Source organism: Cyrtonyx montezumae, unplaced genomic scaffold (assembly GCF_038088225.1).
Source record: "Cyrtonyx montezumae isolate F1298 unplaced genomic scaffold, pur_monq_1.0 scaffold_14, whole genome shotgun sequence".
Lineage (NCBI taxonomy): Eukaryota > Metazoa > Chordata > Aves > Galliformes > Odontophoridae > Cyrtonyx > Cyrtonyx montezumae.
The window spans coordinates 10,969,487-10,987,802 of NW_027071870.1; the positions used below are offsets into that span (position 1 = coordinate 10,969,487).

At 43.9% G+C, this 18,316-nt stretch overlaps 1 protein-coding gene across 7 annotated transcripts in view; it reads right to left on the reverse strand.

The window, feature by feature from the left end:
- The window catches only part of ARHGAP12 (Rho GTPase activating protein 12), a 73,633-nt gene extending 55,713 nt beyond the window's left edge, over positions 1 to 17,920 (reverse strand). For 4 of the 7 annotated variants that reach the window (XM_065731464.1, XM_065731463.1, XM_065731461.1 and 1 more), the window contains exons 1-2: positions 17,801 to 17,920; positions 10,759 to 11,513 (exon numbers count right to left, since the gene is read on the reverse strand). In XM_065731464.1, coding sequence (XP_065587536.1) covers positions 10,759 to 11,427 — 669 coding nt within the window. In that variant the 5' untranslated portion in view covers positions 11,428 to 11,513; positions 17,801 to 17,920. Of the gene's footprint in view, positions 1 to 10,758; positions 11,514 to 17,800 lie in introns of those variants that run through there. The other 3 variants (XM_065731462.1, XM_065731459.1, XM_065731458.1) reach the window with 1 other exon arrangement.
- Positions 17,921 to 18,316: the final 396 nt, after the last annotated feature.

Genomic DNA, 18,316 nt, shown 5'->3' on the forward strand with positions numbered 1-18,316 from the left:
TGGCAAACAATCCAATCCATGCATACAACAAAGCTCAGCATGTACAACTTTTCTTGAAAGCTAACAGAAAGCAGCTGCCCAGTTGCAGTGAACAGGTTAAAAGAAGGCTGAGCTTTCTGTGTGTCTCCAAGAAATACAGACAGCAGTGTATGGGGCATGGCGGTTGTCTCCTACAGACACCAGTAAGGGATGCACCTTCCAAAGTTTATCACACATTTGAAGATTTATCTAAAGCACAGCATCACAAATGTCATTCAAAGCACTACCACATCTAGAAAAGTGATAATTTGCCATCAATTCAGGCAGACAGAAAAACAAGTTCTTCAATGTACTTAAAACTATTGTACATACAACTACTGTACAGAAATCTTCACGATACTTTGCCATTGACTTCAGTGCTATTTTCTAGAGACATTTACAGTATTTCTGTAGACAGGTGAACTCCCAGCAGCAGCAGGCACCACAGGAGGCCATGGCTTCACCCACAGTACAAGGGGAGCGGTGCAAAAGCAGCAGCAGTGCCGTATGCTGGTGAGCCAGGAAGCTTCCAGAACAGTGCTGTCATTCCATAACACTTGGCTTGCTGCTTGGTCATATTCAGTACAACAGCTGTATTAGAACGTGGTTTATTGGGAAATGTTATAACCTGAGCATGCTTTAGATCAGCACTGCTCCAAAGTTCTCCATCTTCACAAGAGCAATGGAGTATATGGGGTGGTCAGCTGTATCTGCTAAGGAATTCTTAATGAGACCCCACCATCAAGATCTAATTGCAATTCAGTCGCTGGCAACAACTTTAACAGTTGTAGCTATAGAATGCCACTGAAACCAAAGGACTGGCTGATGGACAGATACAGCATGATGACAAGCATAGCAGTCCTAATGAAAGCTGCAGTGAGGCTGTTGTGTTGATCCTGGGGTACCTCGCAGCCACCACTCCTGCATTCCTCTGAGGTACAAGAGTCAGAGGAAGGCTTTAGACTGCTCATCTCTGCCAAGAACATCTGCGGATACTTCACACTGGCCTATCAACTAACCTAGGGGCAGAAGTAATACTTCCCATTATCAAGGCAGCACAGAGGCTTTGGCCCTTCTGGAATTCAACAAAATAGGTCTAGGAGCAGCAATATTGCAAATACTAATTGCAAAAACATACATTACACATTTTCATCACTACTAGAAAAGCATACCTTTATTGAGTGGGTTAATGCAACTAGTTGGTACAGAAGAGTTCTCTGCTTGAAAAGATTTGGGAACATGAAGTTGCTGGACGTATTTGCGACTGCCTGTTTCCATCAGTTTCTATCCCCACATACACCTTCTGCTAAGCACAACTGAAGCACACAGCTGGTATTTACACACACACTTCATTTTTCACATATGTAAACAGTATTTCAGCTAATGTTTAACTTTTTAAATTAATATTTATAATGACATGAAATTAGATGCTAAGCTCCCCTGTAAACATATCACATTTCTATATTTTTACATCAAAATTCAATTCAACTGACAGGTTTCAACCAACAGCAAACAGCTTGGACTTGGGTCTTTAAGCATCACCTGCCTTATGGCAGTCTCTTTGCTGGATCATCCTTTACCAAACCTGCATTCTTACACAACAATCTCTCACATTTCTACTGAGTAGCACTGAGTGCAGGTAGTGGGTTCCATGACAGACAGCAAAATTGTAAATGGTACAAGACAAAAATCACCATGCAACTAAGAGCAGTGATTGCAATTTAACTTTCAAAGGAGCTCAGCACTTGTGCCTTGGAGTACTTAGGAGTGGAACACCTACCAGCCTACCTGAAGCAAGCTTCAAGGAGAAAAAAACAAACCTCAGCAAGAATGTTTGGAAGCAAGTTTTAGATGTGTTTGCTGCTTGAAAATCTGTCTGACCAGGAAAAATACTTCTCATTTTGACACGTGTAGAAATGAAGTTCCAATAAACCATAAAAACCCCACATATATCAGCATTCATCAGGAAGAAGGGGGAAGGAAGGGAAACTATGAATGAAGAGCTGATTTAAGACGAAGTGCCACAAGCCTCCTAAATTCAGCAGGCGCTGCCTACGCAACATATTTGCTCCAGCATACAGCTAAAACTGCAGTTCTGTTCAGGCTGCTGGAACCCCCCTCAAACTCATTTATTCAAGAGGCTCAAGACAAAGAACATCTGCTATTGCAGCAGGAGGAACTTTTCTGTTTATGAAGTAGGAAGGCAAGTCTCATGACAGACGAGACATGAACACAACATTCCACATCAAGATTTCAGTTTCAAATTCTGCCTTAAAAGACAACAAGATGAGCAAAAGCTATTTAAAAAAATTACACAAAAAAAGCCTATGAGAAGTTGAGCCGCACTGCCTGTATTTTTCTAATTCTTCATTTTAGTTAAGTGAAAATAGGCTCTCTCTAGTTCAAATATTGTGACTCCATTTCACAGAAACATACAAAACAGGATGAATATTTTCATAAACACGTCCAACACACCGTGCTCAACTCCAAGAACTTTGGAGATTTCTAAGATCCACATACAGACATTTTTAAGTGCTAAAATCAAGCACACAACTGCACTGTTGAAAGCCATCTTGAAATCCCAACAAGTACTCAGCAACAGACTGCAATTACAACAGAATGAAGGGCAGGAGGAAAATTCTCATGGGAACTTGAACCAGGTTGCAGCTTTCTTCCCCTCACAACAACTAAAAATGCACGTATTTGTCCCCTAACTGTATTTCTGACAACTGTGCTCTAGTTGTGGACAGTTTGTTGGCACTTGGATTTGGGGCAGAAATGCAATATTCTGACACACTTTTCTGTACTCTTTCTTCCCCTAGAGGAAAGTTTTTTATAGTAGCAAAAACTTTTTTCATTTTTAAAAATGGTTATTTCTGTAATTCAACGTTCAGAATAAATACACTTTTTGACATTCCATTTTTGTTCCAACTTAAATTTCAAAGACTTTGAAATAAGCAAAGTCTGGAGCTACCACATTTCTTAGAATAAAAATAAATGTTTCTTAATTAAATTTGATATTAAAGCAGCTTTTTTTTCCTCCTCTAACAGCTGCAGACCAAAATAAATAAATAAATACATCTGGGGAATTTTGTTAACATCACAATAACTGTCATAACAGCATGACTTTGTTGTCCCTTGGCATTTGCTACCACGACTGTACATGTAACACAAGTACACAGAACTCAAGATGCGAAGCCCTGCATCTTTTTCTCCCGCTAGAAATTCAAGACATGCCACAAAGAAGCACATGGGTTATTGTCTGGCCCACTGAAAAAATGAAATTAGAAATACCTCATTGATGCTACTGTTTGTTACAGGAAGCAACCACATTACCAGAAGGCAAGGGAAGCATCATAGAAGAAAAACAGACAAGTCTCTGCTGGGGAGAAGAACACAGAACACCAAGAAAAATTCTCTCCTAACTTTTATTCCCCCCATAATAAACTCCCTCTGCTTTCAGAGACGACTCATGAAGAACACAGCTCTCCAAACCAGCAGAGCCAAGAGGATGAAATGGGGCTGGAGCTCTGAAGGCAGCACCGAGTGGCTGTCTTCCCTGGCACCAGCACGAGCAGCCAAGCATTGATGGGCTGAAGGACCTCACTACATGACAGCTGTAGCACAGTCCTGCTTGCTGTGCTGCCCTTTGCTGGGCACATCAGGCTCCAGCTCCCAGCCTGCTGCTAGAGCCCAGCTGTGCAGCAGGTGGTTAAGAGCTCCTGACAGCATCAGCATGGGCACAAGCACAGGCACCAAAGAGCAGCATGTGTTGTGTACAACATGCATGGTAAGACAGCATCCTGGCAGTCTATCAAGCTGCCTAGAAAATAAGTTTGTATACTGCACTATTACACACATGGAACAACCAGCTGAGAAAGGATGCTGTGTATTTTTTTTAATCAGTGTTTTGTAAGACCTGCAAACTTTGCACGAGGCTATTTATAGCTATTTAAGCTGCCAGAGAGGAACAAATTGCACTGAGAGCTGCAGAGAGGAGCAAAAAACACACCAAATTGCAGCACTCAGCCTGAACCACTCCATCTCCGTGCTATTCCTGCCATAATTATTGATAAAGTCATGCAGTTCCTAGAGCAGCTAAGTCCTTCAGCTGAATGGTAATCCACACAAGTATGGGAAAGAGGGCATCTGCTTACACCACCACACCAGGAAACACACACAGCACCCTGCTCTGCAGCACTGCCTTGAAAGAGAGCATAGGAAAGCTGCTCAGTTTAACTGGGTGGTGTGAAGACCATCCAGAAGCCTCAGGTAAACCATTTAAAAACATGGATAATTGAACTTATGAATCTAAAAGTCATAAGTAATTTCAGATTAATGAGAGGCACCAGTAAATCCTATTTAGGAACCTTGCTTACAAAGACAAACTGAAGCCAGATCATGTAACATCACAAACAAACAAAAGCAACAAACTCAGTCCATTCAGACAGGTCCATAACTTTCTTATTTCACTCACAGAGATATTTAGCAAAAGAAGAACTAGAATTCCTTGAAATTTAGGCTCAGAATGCCCACACCAACATTGTACATAATCTTTCATCTGCACAGAGCTTACAACAGAGGAGACATATAGATAAAGACTACTGAAAGAAAACAAAAACCAAAATTAATGTCACTTCTCAACCATCTTTCAGCAATACCTACTCAAAAAACAAGATGTTCTCTGCACGCAGTAGTAAACATACACCGAGAGGGAAAAGGTTTTGTCAGGATTCCACATGGGATCCACGCCTCTGCTCACACCCTTCCATATGCTGTTTTCAGCAGTATTCACTTTCAGGAAGAGAGACCTTCAAATTGCTCAGCGTATAAGATCCAGAAATACCATGAAATTTGCTACAAATATCTACATGCTTCTGCATTTTTATTCTGCTGTTTCCTGTAACTGACATTCTCTACAGTAGTCTGATCGCTTCTTTGCACTAACCTAACATCTTCATAACATCATCTCCTAAAAAGTTCTGACCTTTCCCTAGAACTAGTTCAGAAGCCACATTAACATAGATCAAACTCAAAATTTATGGATGTATTCTAACAGCATTCTACTCAATCACTCACCATCACAAGGCTTTTAAAATTCATCAATTCTTATTATTCTGTTTTGCTTAAGGGTATTGTCCTTCAGTATTAGAACAAAAATCCATGCAAGAACAAAACCCAGTTCTCTATCATTTTTAAATCCCACACCTCTGCCAAGAGGCAGAGAAATAGCAGCTGCCTGGGGACCAGATACACATAGATTTTACTTTTCTTTTTAAAGCACAAATGCCTACTATTCCAGAGAGAGCTGCCTAGCTGAAAATAAGTGTTCTGCATTTTATTCTACCCAGTCATACGTTCCCTACTGTTCTGTCACACTGCTGTGCAACAAGCAGTACTTTCTTTAGAATTCTACAAAAGAACAGCACATCTATTTAACACATGAGCCCTGCAGTATTAAACAACTGTCTAAATAGCAGCTAGGTAAAGATACACAGAATGCAATTGTTTACTCTGAAAGTTACGCAGTGTGCAAGAACAAGATATGATCAAACATTCTCAAGTACAGTTTGTTTATCACAAGGCAATCTGAAGTTTGTTCTTTGTCTGGAAGTTCCCAAGTTAAAAACCAACAGAACTTCTGCAATGAAGAAGCAGCAAGGCCCCGGTATCTCCTGATGCTTAAGGTTTATGCAGCAGCCAGACAAAACATCATTTTCCTAGTGCTGCTTCTTCGTATGAGCACTTACGCTACCATCCACTAAGATTCTGCTGTCTCCATGCTGAGGGCAACACTCTGTGCTGCTTAAATGAAAAGGCACCCAAACTCATAAATGCATGCTAGGAACAGCACTTTTCTAAATGAAAAACAGAAAACAACTCCATATTATAACTGTCATTCCTTGAGCAGTGCAGCTTGAGCTTCATTGGAGCTAGTAAGTAGTTACACCAGCATTAAAGGCATAGGAGGAAGGTTGATGCCTTAGAAGTTCCACTTTATCATCTTCTGCATGAAATTAAGGTTAAACAGGAGCAGAAACTCAGAGGACTAAGCTGGCATTTGCAGAAGTATAGGAACGTTCTAGATCTTTGTTTAAACTCTAAAAGCACAAGCACAGAAGTGCATGTACCATACTCAGCAGAGCACTCAGTGTTTGAGTAAGCCAGCCAGCTAAACCCAGCTAGTCCCTCAGGCTATAACTTCTCCACAGCTGCCTCCTATGATTTGTTCTGGTTTTGTTCTTTTTTAATGTTATAATATTATTATTTTTTTTTTAATCAAGACCACCCCGATTTGCAGCAGAGAGGTTCAGAAAGATACAAAGGCTACCAGCAGCATCAGGGGGATGTGGGACACGTTTATCCTAGGGCACCCAAACCCAGAACTGCTCACGCAGACAGAGAGGGACAACTATCTGCTAGCTGACTTGCACAGCCGTTGTGCAACATGGAGTTGCTCACAAACAGCCCTTAGAAATTCACACCAGCACAGGATAGGAAAAAGAAACAAAAAGTTTCCTTCCTAGACCCTTGAAGGGTCTGTGAGGCAACAATTCAGTTACTGCTACAACAGGAGAACATTTCAGGCTGGTTACAAACTTTCTCATGTTAGTGCAGGAATTGCTGGTAGAAAAGTCCTAATGCTTTTCAAAATTCCCCTGCTTGCAAAGCTTTTAGCTCCTCCTCATTAGAAGTTGTTTGTCACCTTGTTATACTGGGTACAGCTCAGTATATTCTAACTTCTAATAACCAGTGCTGATTTTGCAATGACGATGACAGTACTTAAAACCTAATTTAAAATGCTACAATATAAATGCCATCATGAATCTAAAGAGATGTGCAGTCTCACCACCAGTACCTCTGGCATGCTTGCTTCATCCTGGCAACTTAGTTATTGCTCGTGCAAATTAAGTAAGTAAAAAAGCACTGAACTTCTAACCACATAAGCAACCTGAACCAATACCAGTCCCCTATTTGGAGGGTTAGTATCTGTCCAATGCAGTAGCCTTATGTTACTGATGTGCATCTAGCCCTTCAGTAAAGTGACACAGTAGTTGAGAATGCCAAGATCCACTCTCACACTGCCTATGGAGACATAAAGTTTACGATCTCAATTTAAGGAGTTACAGCCATTTCCACAGCAGATGTAAAACAGAGATCTCTTCACAAGATCTTTACTACTTAGAATCAATCAAAGCAAAACAGCCATCTTAGTGATAATCCCCTTTAGCACTTGACAGTTTATGCAATAGTCAATTACTAAAGAGGATGAAAGACAGAACAGTCTTTGCAAATGGGTCACTGTCTATATTTATAAATGATTAAAACCAGCCTGCTACTAAAAGTAACTTTTAACGAGCATACAAAGTAACATTAAGTGAGAGCACATCTACTACTCATGCACATGTATATTCCATGTCTCCCATGACAGAAGAGAAGGTAACACTAACACTCATCCTCAAAAGAGTAAGTATTTCAAGCAGGCTATGCATTAGCATGGCTGAAAGCAGATTTTAACTTATGTCTGCAACTATTTTATCCCAAAATTGCATCTGCATATAAAGATAACCCCTAACCATTCTCAAAGCAATCTCGCAACACACCCACCTCTTCCATGTCTGCACATCTTATCTCAAAACTTGTTAGCAGAATTTACCTGCAAATACCAACCAAAAAGCCTTTTCAAAACCACTTTTAAACTCCTTCCTCTTTTGCTTCAACATTTTCTTCCTAAGAAATGAGGCACGCCTATATATGTAAGTTTCAGATGGGTTGTTTCCTTTCCCAGCCTCAATTCACAAGAATTATTCAGGACTCCAAGGCACATCACTCAACCCTTTCAGTTGCTCAAGTACTGTGTACCCTCCACTACAAAGTGCTCCACTCAGTTTCCCTCTTTCCCATTGCTGCCTTTCAAAGGATTATTTTCTGTCCTTCTGCCAGGAACGTGGCATCACATTCAATACAGCTGCCCTAAAATTTCATTGAGAAATCTCACTGACTCAGTGAAGCACCATCAGCACACCTGTGATTCCATCTCCTGAGCCACTTCATTCAATTCCAGTTCTGCTGGCAGTCGCCATCTCCAATGGAGATTTAAATCTGGTGCAGCTGGAATGTTTCCTCTCAGGCCCTGCTTTCTCTAATGACCTCCAGCCTTCATACAGCTCAAGCCCATAAGCAAACTGAGTGACACCCAATACTGGGGATTTCTTTGTATAAAGGGTCAAGAATTTGTGCAAAGGATCAAGAGCATTCCATTACCTGATTATTTTTTCCTTCTCTTGACAACATCATTTGCACACATTTTCAACAGCAAATTCTTCTGTTCATGCTGCCGCCACTCTATCCTTTACCCTCATCAGATTGCAGCCATTCAAAAAATCCTTCCTTAATACAGTGCATCTGAGACTGGATCTTCCAGCATTTCCACAGCCCACAAACACCTGAGCAGAAGGCTGTTCAGCTACAGAACCTGCACTTTACTGGAACAGACAAGTAGGACTATCTTGTGAGAAGGAGGAACCTATCTCTTAGAAGAAATCTCATTATAAGCAACTCCCCTGCATCTCACACATTTGTACTCAGTGTACTGAGAAAACAGTGAGGGCTGAGCTAGGAACAAGTAATTGCCGTCACCTCCAGCTAAGCCTTCCCTCATTCCCACAGCTGGAAGGAAAGCCTGAGCTCATGAATCTAAGGAAAAAGAATCCCCCTCACAAAGATATTAAGGCCAATCTAGCCTAACCTTACAAATTAAAAAGAAAACACCTGTTGCTTAGAATTTACTATAACTCAGCGCAAAACTGAATTTCACAGCAGCAGAGGAAAGGAAGAGCCGCAGTCACACTGCCTTGGGAAGCAGAACCCTGTTTATGTGCTAAAGCTGGGAACTTGATGTTCTCACTACAGACTAAAAGCAATAAAAACAGCTTTCTGAGCCATTAATTTCTGCACAGCTGATTTCTACTAAACAATACTCATTATTGAAAGAATTATTAAAAAACAAAACAAAACACACAGGGCTGTTCCAGAAGAGAAGGCTGGCACTCATATCCATACTGAGCTAACAGTGACATCAGCATTACTACTGCTTTCATCTCTATGGCTACTAAATGTCAAATATTTTCACTGTATTTCAAGAGGCTGGGATTCCACACAAGATGAAGTGACTTCACAGCTGTAAAATACAATGACTGCAAGGCCTATCAAGCACCCACTCCCGCACTACCCAAGGCCACAATCACAACAAGCTCTCCACTGACAGGGGTCAAACACTTCATGATTTTCCTACAGCTGAAACTTAACATTTTCAGGATTTGTAAATATAAGCATTGTGAGAACTTCTGTTTTCAGACCTTCCACATAACTCAGTGAAGGTTCCACATACGTGCATACCTCTCCTGCTGAAGTCCACACTTACAAACAGGTTTTCGTGTTGAGGCAGCATATTTGAGGTGTGGGATGGAGGCGGAAGATGAAGAGATTAGGTGTCACCACATCAATAGCCACAAAAATCACATGGAAACTGAACAGCTGGCCTGGATGGTTATTACTGTTTGCCAGAAGACACCCATGTAAAGTGAATTTCATTTACTTCAATTACAGAAGGTGATGCATATTCAACACAGTAGAGAAGACTGTCTTAACACACCATATAAACGCACGGTAAACTATTTGAAGTAAAATATATTTCCAGGGTTCCTTGGTATTTTGTCATTCACCTGGAAATCAACTAACATGACAGCAGTTGAGCTACTACAGATGATTCTGAAGTGAGGATAAAATAATGCTTAGTCATTTACAAGTTCTAAGCAGCTCATATCAGCTACAGTGAACATTCATTGGTTTTCTCCACTTTCTTTATAACAACCTTTACATTAATTAATTGAGAAATGTTTTTATAAACGTGGAAATTAAATGATTACCAAATTTATCCCTTATTATTTGCAGGAAAAAAAGTAAAATTGTTTTAAGAGTAACAAATATTAGAGGCATGAAGTTGCATAACGTAGAAACTGACTCTGAAGGAAGAGGTCAAAACAAAACAGGATATTTAAGAACTACTGATTCTGGCTACTTCAATAACTGCATATAAACATACACGAGTTCAAGACTGCATAAATCACTCAATCTTGTGTCTTTAGGATCTTCCCATACTCACTCATACTGGCTAAGCAGCTTTGTCTTATTTAGTAACTTAGTGTCTTATTAGTAACTTGGTGCCCAAGCATAGCTCTCTGTAGGAAGATTTTTATTTCTAAAGTTAGCATCAACTTTCCCTTGGATACCACTCTCAAATGAGTTCTGACTGTAGCAACTGAGTTTTTACTCAAGCTACCTGTGTATAGCACAGCCTTAGGAAAAAGCTGACAGTAACTAGCACAGTTATCTTCCTCTGGTTTCAAAAAGCCCACAAATGAGTTACTGCAGTAGGCTTCCCTTCCTCCGGAAGGCAATGCAACTCAAATCCAGTGTTATCTCATAACAGTAAGGCAATGTTTCTGTAACATTCAATCACAGGATGACATGAACGGAAAGAATCCTCAAACTTCTGGGAGCATTAGAGCCATCCACACCAACTGTTTAGACTTCAATAGCTAGCTCATGCTGAGACATTGGTACTTACAACCTCAGTTTATGAGGGGAAAAAAAGAAAAGTAAAACTTAAGACTAACAATTATGGTAATTAGGAGAAGGAAGAATTAAAAAAAAAATTACAGACATGGTTACGCTTACCTGTGCTTGTTCTGTGGAGCTGCTACTGAGTTCATCTCCAGATTCTGAATCTTGGTGAATTTTTTCTGAGCCTTCACCTGCTGAATCACAAGACTGTTCATGCAAAAAGCTGGTCTTCTCTATTTCCAAGAACTCTGGACATGGGAAATGACCCATGGAGATGGTTCGAAACTGATTGGAAACCTTGGGAGATTGCAACTCGTTGGTAAGTTTTCCATTGTTCTGAGTAAGGTCCAGACTCAAACCAAGAGTTTGACCAGGGCTACTGTTTGGTCCCAGATTTTGATTGGCATCTCGAACTAAGCAAGACACTTGAACTGGAGAAGATTTCCCAAAACTAGAAAGCTCTGGTGACTTATTCACATTTTCTGTCGATCTCTGTAATCCATGCGTCAACTTTAAAGCATTATTTGGCAGCATGCCCCCTTGCTTAACAGGTGGCATCAGTGCTTTCCGTGGTATTTCCTTCACATACTGTGCTGGCACGTAAAAGGGTTTGGAATTTTCATCCCTTTTCACTTGCCACCAATCGTCATTAGTCTTCTTCACTAAGATATACTTCTCCCCCTGTTTAATCACAATTTTCTTGTCCTTGGCCTCATACTCATAGTCATACTCCACTTCAATGTATAATTGTCCTGGAAGGATCTTTGCACTCCTATCAGCCATCTCCACCCGAAGAAATTTCACCTTTTCCGGCAAACACTTAGCCACATTCTGCTTCGGAAGCGTTAGTTTCCTGTTAATAATCAGAGCTGTAAGAAAAAAAAAAAATGATGTCTATACAGTGAAGTAATTGTCCGAGAGCACTTCAGAGGAAAATAATTCCAAAAATAACATTGCAAACTCCACTTATTTCAACCTCAGTAAAATAAATTAATAAATTAAAGATTTTCAGAGCAATAAAACAAAGTCAACGCTACAATAGAATCACCGACTTAAGTCCCATATTCTCACAAGCCTCTTGCTATCATGTTACCCACTAAGCCTGTTGTTGCTACAACTAAGTGATATTAATCATCATTGAGGGCTTGGTGGGAGGACTAGTTTGAATCTCTCTTGCTTACATACAGGATTAATTTCTCAAGAAACTGCCATTATTCTGGTTTTAATCAAAATATTTTAAAGAGAAGATTATTATTTGTTTACTTTGAGTTATTCTTCGGTTCAAGAGTTGCTTCACAGCACTGAGAACTCTGTACAAAATCCTTCATTCTTCCTCCAGTGCTGCAACCCAGCTCAGCACAGGCTGGCTATCCTGAACCCATGCACTGTGTAAGGCCCCTACCAACCTGTGCTGAGATGCAAGAGCTGTGCAATCTGCTGGCTTTGCTGCCCCTACATCTGGCCAGGCATTTGGACTTCTGAGTCACTTCTAGAAATTGCTAGCATAACATAATATTTAAAAGTATTTTAAGTTTCCAAGATACTTTGGCTTTAGTGGCTTAAATTCTACACGCTTACTTTGCTCTTAATAGACTTTTAGCAATATTTACATCATTGAAAACTTGATAAAAATAAAAAACATTATAAACAACAATAATTACACAGGATGATGAATCAAAACCAAAAACGCATAATCAATAAAACAATATTATCAGAACCACAGAAACCTTTAAAGTTCCCTTCCACCTCACAGGATTCTATGATTCCTTAAAGGCCATCTGGTCCAACACCCCTGCAATGAACAGTGACATCCATAGCCAGATCAGGGTGCTCAGAGCCTCGTCCAGCCTGGCATTCAGTGTCTCCAAGGATTGGGCTTCCACCACATCTCTGGGCAGCCTGTTCCAGTGCTTCACTACCCTTATTGTTACTGTTAAAAAAAAAAGTCTCCCTTATATCCAAATCTAAATGTTCCTCTTTTAGTTTGACACCATTTCCCCTTGTCCTGCCACAGCAGCCCCTCTGCAGATACTCAGGTCTCTCAGATGCTCTCAGGTCTCCCTGCAGCCTTCTCTTCTGCAGCTGCACAGCCCCAGCTCTCAGCCCGTCCTCGTAGGAGAGCTGTTCCATTCCTTGGGTTATTTCTGTGGTCCTTCCCTGGACGCACTCTAACAGGCCTATGTCTCTCCTGCACCGACTCCCCAGGAGGGCAGTGCTCCAGGTGAAGTCTCATAACAAGAATACATGGAAGTGTAGCGTTTGGACTTACAGCACCTGACAGCCCAGCCAACTATCACAGTACACACATCCATGAGTTACAGTTTCTCCTCTACAATCACCTAACATCATAATCGCTGAGTTGGTAAGCACCAGTCTTAGCAACTTACAACAAGAACAGCTTAATAAAGGAACATGAAAAATACTATTTCTTAATCTGAGGGGGAAAAAAAAGAAGCTGATATGGGTGAGATCTCTAACATTCAAATAGCATTTAGAAGAATCCCTGTAAAAAGCTGCTGTATGAACCCCCAGAGACTAACAAATAAGTAGGAAACAAAACATTTCATGAATGACAAAAACAATTCAGAAATTTGCTGCTCTGCAAGTTGAGACTTCATGATGAGATCTGCAGTGTTTACCCTGTAACTCAGTGGAACTAATGCAATTCCATGCAGGCACACAGATGCAGACCATAATAGGGACTAAGTGCAGAAACAACAACAAAGGAGGCTTGTGCAGAGAGCTGAAGCAAAAAACCCTGAACAGTTCTGCAGTTTTCCTTCCACCATTTCAGCTATTCAAACCAATCCTTCAATAAATGATTTTTCCCCACTTAACTCTAAGAAAATACCTGAAAGTTCAACTACAAAGCTTAGAAACAACCACCTTGATTTAAATAATGTCTTTATTTCTCCTGTTGACCGTTTCCACAGCCGGGACACATTTCCTACAGGTAGCCTTAAAGCCACAGTTGTTTACAAGACTCTAAATGGAGTCACAAGATCAGGATTACAATATTATTAAAGGACTTGGCAGAAAGAAAGATGGTGCCACATGCAAACAAAGCTGGCAACGAGAGGAACACAGAGTAGGAAATAATGCTCAGATTGTGTGAGATGGGTTTCCTCTCCTCTTCTATTCTCTCCCCCATAGAACAGTGCCCTGACATTCACAGGATTAGAGCTTACAGTCTCTGCACAGAACAACCAGCCCTCCTGCCATTCAGCACTAACAGGTATTTTTAAATGCAGCCCTGCATCTGTTCAGCAACACCAGCAGCAAGTAAACATGCCACATCGCAGCCTTTCCCACTCCCATACGAAATGATATTTTCTTCCTTGTAACTAAATCAGACTCCTCCCAACACTTCCCCAGCACTGGTACCAATCCCTTTCACAGCTTCAAGGTCACAGACCAGAAAAACATAAGCAACTGAGTTACAGGTTACCATGAAGGTACACTGCCTTGGGAATGAAAAATTAGGAAGACAATCCACTCGCACTGCCTTTCCTTCTCCCATACAGAAGCAAAACAAAAGAATGCATAGCAATGGTTTCCCAGGGGCTACCAAGCGTTTAAAAGCTTGACATTTTCATTTTCTTGCCTATTTTGTTTAACTATTTAGTGAAAATGCATGCTAAACACCTTTTCAAGATAGATATGCTCAACATAAGTTGTACTTATGCTTTGAAAAGTTAACACGATTTAAAGAAATGGAAGTTAAATAAACTACAATAGCTACAAAAATCATTCTGTAAGCTCAGCCCTCTCTCACTAGGAGAAAAGGCTTTCTTTCAGCCAGGCTGCAAAATTATCAAGTCAATAGCAAGTATTTGGTAACATGGAATGCACGATGAAAAAGAAAGCAGTTGCATTCTGTGGCAGGCCAGAACGCTAAGACAGTTGTATAAATAGATCACATCATCAGGATCAAGCACCGCTCTGCTCCTCCGCCTCCACGGAGCAGAACACCAATGGCACAGGTGGGGAACCTTTCTCACTGTTCAGTTAACACTAGCACTTCAGGTTTGCAGCCAGCTGCTGTTGAGGTCCCCGCAGCCCAGGGTCAGTGGTAGGGCTGTCCTCACACAGGCTCAGAGCCAAGCTGCAGCAGGCACACAGTAACCAGGACACAAGTGAGCAGTAATGCCACTGGAGTCTGTGACTTCGGTGCTACAAATCAACAATTGCAATCACACAGTGGGTCGGGCCTTGTAGCCTTTGTGGCTTCTATTTTACTACTTCTGCTAAGGTTGGATGATTTCCACTTTGGTAAAGAATGTTGAGCTACCCTAACTGGAGGATGACAAGCGCAAAAAAGAGATCTACTTCCACAGAGGATGTCTGCAACTTTTAATATCTTGAAGTCTTTACTTACATAGGATTGAAAAGTGGGCCCATGTGAACCTAACGAAGTCCAACAAAGATGAGAGCAAGATGCTATGCCTGAGTCAGAGCAATCCTAGATATGTGTGCAGACTGAGAGAAAAGCTCACTGAAAGCAGCCCTGTGGAGAAGGACTTAGGGATTCTGCCGAATGAGAGAAGCTGGACATGAGCCAGCAGCACGTGCTTGCAGACCAGAATGCCCACTGCATCCTGGGCTGCATCAAAAGACAGAGGGCTGGGAGAGGGAAGGGACTGTCCCCCTCTGCTCTGCACCTATGAGGCCCCATTTGCAGTACTCTGTCCAGGTTTGGGGCCCTCAGCACAAGACATGGAGCTGCTGGAGTGGGTCCAGAAAAGGGCCACAAAGATGATCAGAGGCCTGCAGCACCCTTCCTACACAGAAAGGCTGAGAGAGCTAGGCTTGTTTAGCTTACAGAAGGCTCCACAGAAAGCTCATCATGGCCTCCCAGCACCCAAAGGGAGCTTATATGCAGGAAGGAAATCCACTTCTTACATGTTATGATAGTGACAGGACACATGGAAATGGCTTTAATCTAAAAGAGGAGATTTAGGTTAGATGTTAGGAGGAAATTATTTTCTCAGAGGGCAGGGAGGCCCTGGCACTGCGGCACAAGAGAGGCTGTGGGTGCCCCATCCCTGGAGGTGCTCAAGGCTGGGTTGAATGGCACTCTGGGCAGCCCGAGCTGCTGGGTGGGAACCAGCCCATGGCATGGGGCTGGAAGTGATGGTTTAAGGTCTCTTACAGCCCAAGCTATTCTATGATTCTAACAATGTCTGCTTAACAGATTAATAACAACAAAGCTCAGTGACAACAAAAACATGGGAAAATGTTTTTGTGAGCAACAACAACAACAAAGAAAGATTCAGACCACATTTTCAGAAGTGAAACCCAAATGGTACAGGGTAACTAATTTAAGGTGGGCCACAAGCCCACAAGAAACACATTCACACAGAACACGTTTGCCATAACAGACACCCATCCACCCACCAGCTGCCTACCAGCACAGAGACCGGCACCAACCCAGCCCCAGCCATGCTGACAGAAGCACTGGGTCAAGGATCTCATGCTTGATCTCCTGGCACAGAGCACACAGGCTTCCGATGGGACCTGCTCCCAGCCCTTACTCAGCAAAGGCAGCACAGGGCCAGCACCCGCCGTTTGCTGAGGTCAGCCCCACCCTGCCCACTGCCCGCCCTCCAACACCTCCTCAGGGTGGGAGCTACGTGCAGAGCTCAGCAGTCCTCCCATGCCAGCCTAAGCCTAGCTTTGTTACTAATACAAGATTGTATTTGCACACTTCCAAACAAACTGGGATCTTTTCTAATCAAACCTGAATAACTGCAACAGCAACTTCAGCCCTCCTTGCAGTGGTTTGTTTTGATATCTTCCTACTTCAGCAGCTGGCCTCTTTAATGCAACTGAAACTCTACAGCTTCATCTGCTATAAGCACCCAGTCCTCAGTGACCCCAAAGCATACGCTAACAGGAAGAGAAAAAAGCATGGCCCATGGATGGGAGCTTAGAAAATCACAGTATATACACATTAGCTATGGTCACTCTCCGTTCCAGCATTATCTCAGAACACAATAAGAAATAAAAATCAGGAGTATACAACAGGAGCTCCCCAACTCCCCTCAGTTTATCAACCACAGTATTTTCTTCTGATCTTATATAATCAGGTAATTAAGGAAAAATGTCATTTGAGATTATGTCTTTTTTGTTTATATTTCTCCTGAGGAAAAAAAAATAATAATCCCTTACTTGCTATGGCTCAGTAGTTATTTACTTTATAATATGAATGGATCTCAGTTATCAAATGAGGCTCTCAGATCCCTCCTGTGACCTCGTTCCCGCGTCCTACAAAGGAGCAGCAGTCACCTCGCACGGTCTTTTTTCCATTCTCAGCATCAAACTTCGCCCACTACCGACACGGAGCCTTTTGCGGTACTGCCGCAGAAATAAACTCAATTACCAGCGCTAAACCGGGATCGTTTCTTATCGGGAGCCGACAGCCCCGCTGGGTTCCCCCGGGGGCAGCGGCGTCAGCAGCCCCTGCTCAGCACCGGGCCCGCAGAGCCCCGCACACCTCCGCGCCGCCCCGCGTGTGCGCGCGGCAGTTGGACGGAAATGGGTGCAAAGACACAAACAAACCGGGCAGAACAGGCGAGTTAGGAGCTTTTAAAAGCAAGCCTAATCCCTGTTTGCTCGGGTTAGCAATCCGCTGCTTATTGCGATGTAAAGTGGCTTCCCGGCTCGGACTTCCTTAAAAATTAAAGGCTTAATCAGTAACCACGCAGCGCTGCTCGCTGCTCCCTGACTCACGGCAGGCGATGCCCGGCCACGGCTGTCAGCGCCCCGGCCCCGCTGCCCCCCACAAACGACCCCGCAGCCCCAAGCCCCCCCGGCGCCGCTCGAGCGATTCAAAGCGGCCGCGGCCCCGAAGCGGAGGGAGCGGAGGGAGCGGGCGGGCGGGGCGGCGGTCCCAGCAGCGCTGCCCGGAGCCCCTTTGTTCGCGGCGCGGCCGCCCAGGTGAGGCGGTTGCATAAGGCGCTCGGCCCGGCGGTGCGGGGCCGCACCGAGCCCGCCCCGCCCGGGGGATGGCGGCGGGGGCCGGGGAGGGGGCGCGGCCGCGCGCTCGGCCCGCCTCAGGGCAACCGCCCGCGGTACCGCCGGCGCCGCGCTGCCCCCCGCCCCTCCCCCACCCGCTCCTCGCCGTCCCGAGAGGCGCGGCCCCGCGGCCCCTCACCTGTCCCGGCGGCGCGGGCCCGGCTGCGGTGTCGGCGGCGGCCGCGCGCGCTCTGCCCTGCCTTGCCCTGCCCGCCGCGCGCGGCGCGACCCCTGCGTCGAATGTCAGCTCCCGGGCACGGCGGCGTCACCCGCGTCACGTGCCGGGGGCGGGGCCGGAGGGGAGGTGGGGGCGGAGCTCCGCCCCGCGCGCGAGGCCGGGCCCGGGAGCGCCGCAGGTGGCGGAGCCGGGGCTGGGGCTGGGGGTGGGGTGGGGCTGGGGGTGAGGCTGGGTGCGGGGGGTGGGGGTGGGGCTGGGTGCGGGCATCTGAGCTCGGGAGCCGCGGAGCTGCTGGGTTAACCGGCGCTGCCCCTCCGGCCTTACGGTAGTTTCCCCGGTCCGAGCGTAACGCGAAGTAGCTGAGACCTCTCCCGTCGATTATAGCGTGGATATTTGAAACACGGAATCCTTATCCCATTCTCGTAGCGAGTGGGAAGGGCCCCACGTGCAGGTGGACAAGTGAAGAAACCGCGACAC